Source organism: Enoplosus armatus, chromosome 19 (assembly GCF_043641665.1).
Source record: "Enoplosus armatus isolate fEnoArm2 chromosome 19, fEnoArm2.hap1, whole genome shotgun sequence".
NCBI classification, from domain to species: Eukaryota; Metazoa; Chordata; class Actinopteri; order Centrarchiformes; family Enoplosidae; genus Enoplosus; species Enoplosus armatus.
The window spans coordinates 20013637-20023841 of NC_092198.1; the positions used below are offsets into that span (position 1 = coordinate 20013637).

Genomic DNA, 10205 nt, shown 5'->3' on the forward strand with positions numbered 1-10205 from the left:
GTTCTGCACGACCAGTAACGAAAACACAAAGTTATATATACGGCCAAATGCCCCCCCCCCCCCCCCCCCCCCCCCCCCGGCTGTTATAAAAGGTCTTACTTCCCTTTTCCAGCTTCTATATATAGACAAACTGCCAGGCGAGCAGATGGACAGACGTGTAGCGGGGATACGAGCAGTAAACCGGGTAAAATGGGACAGGACTGCGGTTGGAGTTCTAACAGGGGGCAGAACAAATCAAGAGTATACGGGATTTCTGCTGTCTGAATACGGGACCACCTGGCCACCCAGACAGTGGACTGGTACGGTGTCAGCCCTCAGATTAAACCAGATCCCGCAGGTAATGGATGTTTGCAATGTTCTGCTGGTAAGCAATAAACTACCAGGCCACCTATTGAGGACAACTTGTGTTCAGCCTTCCAACAGCAAACAGCTTGGGGTGTGATGAGATTTCTGGGTTTTTTTTTTTTTTTGGGAAACCACTAAATGATTTACTGCACAGCGTTAAAACCATTTAATGTAGGTAACTAGGTGACAACATTTATAACAGACGCACTCTCTCCTGTCATGTAAAGAAACAAAGCAAGACTTCATTTAAGATTTCCCTGAAGTTCACCAGCAGTGGTCTGGAAATTACATCCGGTTTTATTGTTATTAAGCCTCTAAATTATGAGCACGGCCTCTTTCTGTGCTGATCCCAAATCCCAAAAAGTGCTTTTCCACACAAGTCACTTTTAAAATCATTTTTAAAAATAGCACTAATCTACTCCCTGTGCAGGCAACGCAAGCGTTTGTAGTCGACTTGAATCCCAGAAACATACACATGGCATATTATCATTGCTGACACAAGACAGTGTGTTTTTTTTTGTTTGAATTATTGTTTTATTAAAATGTAGCCAGAGAGCAAGAACTGGTTTAACTAGTTATCTGTGCACTTGGGTACGTGGCAATGAATAAAACGGATAGAAAAAAAAAAGTTTCAACACTGTTTAGGAAGAACAGAATGTAGGCAAATACATAGAACCAAAAGGACCGGAGGGCAATGTTTTTCTAAAATAAAGTAAAGCTCTGAACAGCCCAACATACTTTAGAAGACAGTTTTATTTCCTTTAAAGTGAGTTCTGCCAGTGGAAACCCACATTTGTACACACTTACGGAAGAAACACACTCACAGCGCTCAAGACGAAGAACCACCTGAGGAGTCACATGAAGGAGGTGGTGGGGGAGGGGGGGCAGGAATAATAGATCAGCATCCTCTTTGCCTGGTTGCTGCTCACATGCCTGTCCGTGGCAGTAAAAAGCTGACGATGATGATGATGATGATGATGATGATGATGATAAGCACACGGTCGCTCTTAAGAACAAGGTGACCGCCCCCGCTGCCAGTGTGGTGGACGCAGACGGGTACGCAGCATTAATCTGCGTGCGCAGGCGGCGACACTTTGGCTACTTTGGGCGCCTGTCCGTCCTGGTCTCCGGCGACCGTCTCTCCTCTCCTCTTCCTCAGGCCCTTCATCTTGCGCGTCTGCAGCTTGGACAGATCCTGCTTCTGCATGTGCACTCGGCCGAACTTGGTGCCAAAGGCGTTATGGGAGATGTTCTTCTTCTTCTTGGGCTGCGACAGTGGGGGGGGGGGGGAAATGTTAACGACACGCCACTACATACCTTTGGCCATTTTTGAGGACATTTTCTTGATTTCCTCAACGCCTCATATTCAATTCTGTGCGTCCAGAAGCTTTACAGTCGGTGAGATCATCTTACTCCACACATTCAGCCTGTCCAGTTACAGTATTTGATGGGTAATTACATCAAATGGACATATTCTACATTTCTTAAGCATTATTTTATACGCAAGTACAAAATTCTGACATATTTGGTATATTTTTATACAAACAAAAAAAGTTTCGTGGGTTTAAGTATTGTTGAGCGGCCCAGCATGAGTTGTAAGAGTTTTAATGCTAATGTTAGCCTTGAAGCACAGATAAGTACAGCTGAGGACGTTCCAGTGTGAACCATGCTCTAAAATGGTAACTGTGCCGGGGTTCCACCCTTTAGAATTAGGCGACAATATGGTCTCTCCTCTGGCGCCACCCTCAGGACAAACTTTACATTTTTTTCCCCAATTAACTGGCAGTCGGGGTCTAAGAACAGTCCAGTCATGAGCGGAGCAGTCCCATAAGGGCCTATAGTAGACTTTTTGTATTTGCATCTTGCGTCATGTGCGCAGATAAATGCATCCATTTGAACTGAATTCCCATTTTCCATCAAGGGAAAGCAGAGGGAGTCAGGAAAGATGTCCAGCAATTCTATCCAGGTGATTTTTGTTTTTGTTTTTTTTCTTACCTTCAGAGCCTTCGGCTGTCTGTGAGCTAACTTGTACAAGTCGTCCGAAGCCAGGTGTGTTCTTCTCAAGACTAAGTCAAACGACGGTCCGATCTCCTCCAGCTCTATGCGCGGCGTCCGGCAGCCCGACTTCTTCAACAGACACCTGCAGCGACACGTGACATCAATCTCTGTGTATAAATATGAGTGTTTTTTTTTTGGTTTGTTTGTTTTTTTTAAACCAATTCTAAAATTTCTCTACCTGTAGCTGCGCATGTAGATTTTCCCATCCAGGGCAGTGAAGTGCAGAACGTGTTCTAAACCTGCCAGACGCACCGCAGACACAGTGGGACCTCTGAAGAAGTCTGAAAGGTGGGTCAAAGACATGGACAAGGACATTAGTAGTAGAACACAAAAAAAAAAAAATTTACACACAATTCCCACTTAAACTACACCTAGAAACACAGTCACTGAGTAGAATGCGTGTATACATACCTATGAGCAGACTCTTCAGACGTCTGTGTTCATTGTCTGTATCGAAAGCCTCCCCTGCGAACACAAGCATCGGTTTGGTCCCCTCAGGACATTTGCTGGTCTGCGACAGAAAGACACAAAATCTAGATTTCAGGAGAAATATCACTTTTATACATCTGTTATACGTTTATACTTTTCTGTGGTCCAGCCTACGCCCCACAGACACTCCTCGGTAAAGCTGGTTTGGTTGTCATGGTAATACTACAGTTCAGTCTGTTATGTTGGTTTGGGGTTTGTTATCTGGCTTTGTTATCTGATCCTGTGCGCTGGTTTTACGGCTGTTAGTCTAGTTATTAAATACGGGTTTCCTGGTTTACCACATCGCGTCCTGTTTACAAAGCTGTAAATACTCATGTGTTTCTTTCTGCTTCCCATTTGTGGTCACATTAACTATGTTTGTGTGGTGGGCGCCATTCAAATGGACGGGATGATGCCATCATTTCGATTTGAGCTTTTTCCTGTCTGAACAGAAAAAAAAAGAAAAAAGAAAAAAAAAAAAAAAAAAAGGGTCAAGCCTGCCATCAGGCACCGAGCTGGCAGCTTGTGCTTTGGCGGCATTTTAGCAGAGCTTCACTAGAAGTGAAGAGCGGCGATCGTTGCTGCACCTAACGCCACACCTAAACACGGATCAACACGGAGGGCTGCGGGGCAAACCATTTTACTGAACGTCACATTCAAATAATCGTTGAACCTTTTGGGGAAATATTCTTATTTGCTTCCTTAGTGGGAGTGAGCTGAGGAGATCAATATCGCTGTCATGTCTCGAACGTAGACTGCATATAAAGATGGCCGACGCGTCCCCCCGCTGGCTTCACTTTTGGGGGAGCCGTCACGTCGTCCATATCTTTATACACAATCTGTGGTCTCAACAACAGGATGTGGTTAGCCTAGTCGAGCTTAGCATAAAGACTATAAATGAAATGGGAAAAAAAAAAAAAACTATTCATGGTATGAGGAGGAGTTCTGTACTGAAACTATTTCTTGTTCATACTATTTCTATATCGTGACTGTACAGAACCCACAACTTAGCCACAGCGACCATATCTGGCGGCCCCACGCTACAGCCACAGACGCTGCGCAGAAATACTGTAAAAAAGGTCCCGACACCAAACTCCCCCTTTTTTTGTACAGATTAAACAAATGAGATCTGTGTTAATTACTGAGCTTAAGAGGTTTTGGTTATACTTTTTACCTTTGGACAGAGCCAGGCTAGCCATTTCCCCCCTGCTTCCAGTTGTTAGGCTAAGCTAACTATGTTCTGACTTTCCTATAATTGTAACTGGTTTGCGTCCAGGGGTGCAAATCCAATTTTCCCGTAACAGACAACGGAGACGTTAGCTGAAATAACTGCAACCATTACCTTGATCTCACTCAGGGAGACGTACTTCTCGATCCCAAGTTCAACCATATCGAGCACGTGAAAGTCAAACAGACGACCTGCAAAACAAACACATGACACACACACACACACACACACACACACATCATTTGGCCTGCAATCCCTCAAAACTGATTGGACGAACTTTGTGAGAAAGCCTGATTGCTTAAACACGCAGGAGGGCTTTTCTTTTCCATCTCTTATATTACACATTTTCTTCCACATCGCAACATTTTAAACGGATTCAAAGAAGATGATGGTGACAGCAGGCTGACGCTGGGCAACATGTGAATGGCTAGACCAATCGAATCCAAAATACGGCATACACGTAGACAAATGTCCTCACTACAGTTGGGAAAACATATGCAAGTCGTGTGTAAAAGACAACCAAGAGAAAAGTCTGTTAATAGAAATGATGGAAATATGCATAGAAATGACACAATAACTGGTCTCTCAATGTACGTTTAAGACTGAGCGAGTGAGAGAAGAGAATTTACCGAAGATGAGGTTGTTGGGCCGCTTCTTGTTGTGGGAGCCGAACAGAAACAGAGAGCAGTTCGTCTTCTTGGAGAAGAATTCCTGATCGAAGAGTTGAAATGATGAGCAATAAAACTGGAAAAGATGTTACGGCATTTGATTCTAATAAAGCATTTGGGGCCGTTCTAGGTCTCTTGCACACTTACCAGGGACGTCGAGTCCTCAAACGGCCGTGTTATGTTTTTCCTGAAAAGCAAGTAGGGGTTTTATACGCCGCAGCATGTTTCCTACACTAAAAATTCTGCTTAGTGCATTTAAAATTCAGCTCAAATTCAACTTTGAATGGATATCTGATTTGCGGATCATATAGGATTCAACAGTGTCCCATGCTGTGGGTCAAAATCCTTTTGTCGTAAGACACTGTTATAATATTCCTATTGTTAGACATCTTTAAAAGGATCTCTACTGTGCTCAGAAGGGAAAGTAAGTCAATCGAAATTGCCCAAATAAATGTTTTTTCTTTTGCGTATTATCTGCATCTGCTGTCAATATCCATTCAGAGTGTTCTCAGTGGGGGAAACGGCACATGAAATATTCAGCCGACGACATTAAATTACCACTTACTTCTTGTACAGCACAGCGTTGGGCTTCTTCAGGGCATACTACAGAAACGAAACAGATTTTTTTTTGTTGCGTGTCAGTTTCAGCTCCAGCTCAAATCACAAATGCGGTTGAAATCTTCTGCGTCGCTCAAAAACCCCAGAGAGTTCCACCCTCCTCCCTCCCACCAAACATGCTGTCCGGGTGTCAGCATGGGACACTCAAGCCAACAGTGTGCATAAAGAGCATAAACCGAACCCACGGGGGAGAAACTGCCGTTACATGGACAAACAGGCTGCCATAAGTATTTCTGACACCTCACGATCCATTTCTTTCTTGTATGTCACACCGGATGAGTTGTACGAATTTAAACTGTATCTGTATTTTTTCATTACCATTATTTTTTGGGCTTTTGCTTGCGGTGATTACTCAGCCGAATTAAATCAAATAGAATTACACAGGGGGCTACTTTTATGAACTACGTTAAAAGCACTACGTAAAAAAACTTGACTTGCTAAAGAGCTACTCACAGAGCAGTAACAGAAGTTAAAACACACAGTGGGATGGTGCTACAACAAGCCCACGCTCCTGTGTGAAATAACTCAAGCCTTTGCGGGTCTCTCTTGCCGAGTGCGCCATCGGGTCACTTACTATGTCCTTGAGGGCCTGGGTGACGGTTAGACTGGTGTTCCCCCCTTTCATGATCATGGCGGTCTTCACGTCCTCAGTCAGCTTGGGCGCTCTGCTCTCCAAGAAGCGCTTGGAGCGCTTGGTCTTGGGTTTTCTGAAGAAACACACACACACACACACACACACACACACACACACAGAAGAAGATGACGGAGAGCGCCGGTGAGGTTTAGTGAGATTGCAGAAAATAAAAATAAAAAAAAACAGACACAAGCAAGAGGCTGTCAGAGTCACAACATACCACTGTCAAACATGGCATTCACTCACTGTTATGTTGTCCTCATGTCAAAGAAAACAGGGACAAACGTTCACTCCAATACTCCACCACACCCCTCAAATTACACTGGCTACGTAGTTGCACATCACTAGAATGCCTTTAACTTGTACTATGTATACTTACCCGTATGCACCCGTAAGCCACGTTCAAACAATGATAATAACATTGCTGTGCTATATTCTGACCATCATTGACTCATCTTAATGAACCTCTGTGGCGTTCAACCAGTTACAAGCTCGTGTAACTGACAGCACTAGCTTAACATTATGTGATTTAAATTTGTATTTTTTTTTTTTTTTTACTGACGACCAAGAACACAAATTATTCGCTCTCATTACAAAAAAAAAAAAAGGTGCGTAAACAAGAATCCCTGTATACCCGTTGAGCTAATGTTAGCTAGCTGGCGAACCTCATGCTAGGCTAAAACGATAGCGGTCTTTAAACAAGGTTAGCTTCGCGGGCGCCGGACGAGCCAACAAAGAGAGGCTAAACAGAGACGGCGGAATGAATGGTGGAACTTACACTACACCGTCTAACTGCGTCATTTTCTTCACTCTCCGTGTGCGTGTCTTTACTCGTGTTCCTGCCAGCGACAGGAGAAGTCACGCCGCGGTTCTTCCACGTGAAGTCAAGCGGCGGAAGACAACATTGGGTTTCTTCTTCTTCTTCTTCTTCTTCTTCTTCCTCTTTGGTGCAACGGTGGTTGACATCCTGCTTCGAGTGAATTACCGCCACCTCGTGTCGACACGCCACCTCGCAGCACAAACTGTCCACTAGGGGAGCTACAGACCGAAAACAAACTGCCATAACTAACACCCAGGCTGTGCATTGTATGTATCCATGTATTTGTAATATTTAAAATAGATTTTGAATGCACCGTCGACATTGTGGTTTTCACCTTCTCCCCTCCATTGGTGGGGCCATTGGTGGAACTGACCACTCAAGTTGTGTTTATTCCGCCTCACTTAAAAACCGGTATGCTTTATCTAAACCCAAGTTTGGGAGACATCTAAGGTCTAAGGAGACAAAAGGTCTTTGGGGGGGGGTCCTGTCTTACAAGCTACCGTGGACACAGTCCCAATTCTGAATGATATTCAGTATTATATTGTTAGATGTCACAGTTGCTGACGCGCTTGGCCCGTACAGCAGTAACGACTGGATAGCATTGTTCTAAGGAACTAGAATAAGCCTGGGGTGGGGGGGGGGGGCTCCTATCCAGGACTGGCTGAGTTAGTTGGATCATGCGTATTTCTTTGTGCTTTCTCTTCACGTTTCAGATATCTAAGAGTTGTTAGCAGTTCCACCTCTCACCTCTAAACATGTATGATGGTTCCAGATTATCCATTGATTCACAAATACATATATACTTTTTTTTTTAAAAGTACAAAGAATTCACACTTTGTGTTGCAGAACTTCTTCTTTCTACCCCCATGATACGTCTCCTGACCCCTCCGATGTATCTTGAGCTAGGGGCCCGACATATAAAGTGCCGTGCCAGTGTAATGCTTCTTGCCTCACTATTAAATCTAATGATGTTCTACATATCCATATATCAGTCACAGGGGTCATTATTGCTGTACTTTTACTGCCGATACTCTTACAGGATTCGTACTTGCAATGGAGTATTCTTACACTAGAACGTTTCAGTTGTGTCCGGGCCATTTTGTGGGAAAATCTGTCACATCGGCATCATTTTTAACGGTACAAAAGGAAATGGGACCCTGGTACTCAGGCAGGTTGGGGGGTGAGGCGGGGGGGGGACTCTGAAGTCAGCTGGAAGAAGCTTCTACGCCGAACCTTTTGGCCATTGGCAGCGTGTGGGAATCCTTCTCTGCAGCAGCCCCCCTACCTGAATACAGTGACCTGCACTTTCTATAATTAACAGTTTTTTTACATTTGATTTGGCTCACAACAGACGGCGCCGTACTTCGATTATGGGCCTCAAAAATCTTTAGTAAAACCTGCAGTTTAGACTACAATTACATGCCTGACGTTATCCGGTAGGCAGGGTCTAATGGAAGACGCCATCCAGTGGCATTATGGGAAACGTAGGACCCAGTGGTTTTGTTTTGAAGCTTGGCGCACGCGACCGGCTAGACAGTTGGGATTTCTCAGCTTCAGCTGCTTTGATTTCGTCCGTCCTTCATTAATCCTTCTCTCACAACTCCAACGTTGTGCTAGCCCAGCACTTAAAAAATAAATAAATAAATCACCGGAGCGCCCCTTTAAGTCCCGTATGATAACGGATGACTAAAAAGACTTCAAAGAAAGACGACAGCAGTTGCACAGATAAGTATCTTTTTTTATTGAAGCATCAAGCTCGTAGCACAGATATATTTAGCACATCTTGACCATCCAAAGAACAGCAAAAAGAAAGAATTGGAACAGCAAAGTTTCTCCTTCAGTACATCCCGATACATCCTGCAACTGCACCCTCTGTCACCCGGGGAGGGGGGAGGGAGGGGGGGCTTTTACTTTGCCTTCCTCTGGGAGTATTTCAGAAGATTCACAGAGGAAGGGAGAGTGAAAAAAAACAAAAAAAACCCAACAAAACATAAACATGATTTAGTCAGCTTTGAAAAGGTCATCCCTTAACTTCAGAACACACTGGTTTCAACAGAATAAAACATTTGGACAAAAAGGGGAAGAAGAAAAAAAAAAAAAAAAAAAGAGAATATTGGTCCGCAGCAAAAATACAAAAAAATTCTTTTTTTGTATAAAATTCTATTACCATTCAACTGCAAAAATGCATTTTGAGTTCACTGTATATATAAAAAAAAAAAAAAAAGAGAAACAAAAACAGCAATGATCCACACCAACAAGGCTAAAAAAAGGTACCTCAGGACAGTTAGCATTAAAACTGCCTCAGAAACTGTGAACAGTTTAAATCTCCTAAATGTGTGACGTTAAAAAAGAAGGACCCATAACAGTCATGGCAGATCACCCCCGAGTCATTTGGCAGTTGAGAGCAGTTCACGCAAGAGAGAGCAGACGATTGGTCCTCAGGAAAAGAAAAAGAATGACGCCACTCTGCTCGTTCTTACATGAACTGTTCCAACCGGCTCAGAGTGCCTTCAGGTGAAAGAAAGGAAGAAAAAAAAACGCCCTGGGGGTACAGGCGCTGATGCAGTCGTCGCAGGTTTTCAAAAAAAAGAAAAAGAGAAGGAACAGACTGTGCTGCGCCGCAGGGCTGAAAGCAGGTCAAGACTCCTGCCGCGTCTTCTTCAACCGGTTCAAATATTCAAAACTGCTGCATTCTCTGGCAGGAGAAGCATCGTGAACAGACCTATGAACTCTACGGCTGGCTGGTGGGGTGGGGCGTGGCGTGGCGTGGCGGGGGCGGGGGGGGGGGGACGACAAACATTGAACCGTTTGACAAGTGTTTCACAGCGTAATAAATAAGAAACCTGACTTGCATCCAGGACTTGCCCACAACTTGAAATTACAAGTTGACCCCCGACCCCTGAAAAAAAGTCCCCACCTATCCAAAAAAGACACATCAGGACGCGGTAGCTGCAACTACGCTTTCAGCTGGTGAGACAAGAGGCAGGTGAAGCACAGACCCGCTGACAAAACAAAACAAAACAAAACAAAAAAAAAGAGAAGGAGGAAGAGGAGACGGCGCTACACTACACTGTCAAGCAATACGGCACCAGTAGTCACATGAACCATAGTGCCCCCCCCCTCCACCCCTCAAAACAGACAAAGGGCATTGATCCAAAAAAAAAAAAAAAAAAAAAAGAATTAAAAAAAAACTGCTAGGGGAGTCACATTTCCGAGCAATTCACTGCAAAACGTCTGGGCACAATCAATGTAATAAAGTGGCAGTTTATGCAGCGGTTACATGTGGAATGATCCGGGATCACCCTGGCATGCTCAGACTGGAGGGGCCTCTATTGTGCGCTTACAGATTTCTGTATGGGGCGGAAA

General features: G+C 44.2%; 1 protein-coding gene across 1 annotated transcript; it reads right to left on the bottom strand.

Moving 5' to 3' along the window:
• Positions 1–911: 911 nt before the first annotated feature.
• Positions 912–6893, bottom strand: rpf2 (ribosome production factor 2 homolog). The gene is made up of 10 exons (XM_070925809.1): positions 6798–6893; positions 5960–6092; positions 5333–5370; positions 4915–4954; positions 4729–4810; positions 4214–4290; positions 2815–2914; positions 2582–2684; positions 2341–2485; positions 912–1612 (listed from the first exon to the last, which is right to left on the bottom strand). Exons 1-10 carry the CDS (start codon positions 6818–6820, stop codon positions 1412–1414), a joined length of 942 nt encoding a protein of 313 aa, XP_070781910.1. The 5' UTR covers positions 6821–6893; the 3' UTR covers positions 912–1411.
• Between the last annotated feature and the right edge of the window lie 3312 nt (positions 6894–10205).

Coding starts and splice junctions, on each gene's coding strand:
- rpf2 (XM_070925809.1), bottom strand. CDS start 6,820: ATGACGCAGTTAGACGGTGTAGT. Junction 2,915..4,213: donor TCTCCCTGAGTGAGATCAAG/GTAATGGTTGCA, acceptor TTTCTGTCGCAG/ACCAGCAAATGTCCTGAGGG. Junction 2,486..2,581: donor ATCTACATGCGCAGCTACAG/GTAGAGAAATTT, acceptor GTGTCGCTGCAG/GTGTCTGTTGAAGAAGTCGG.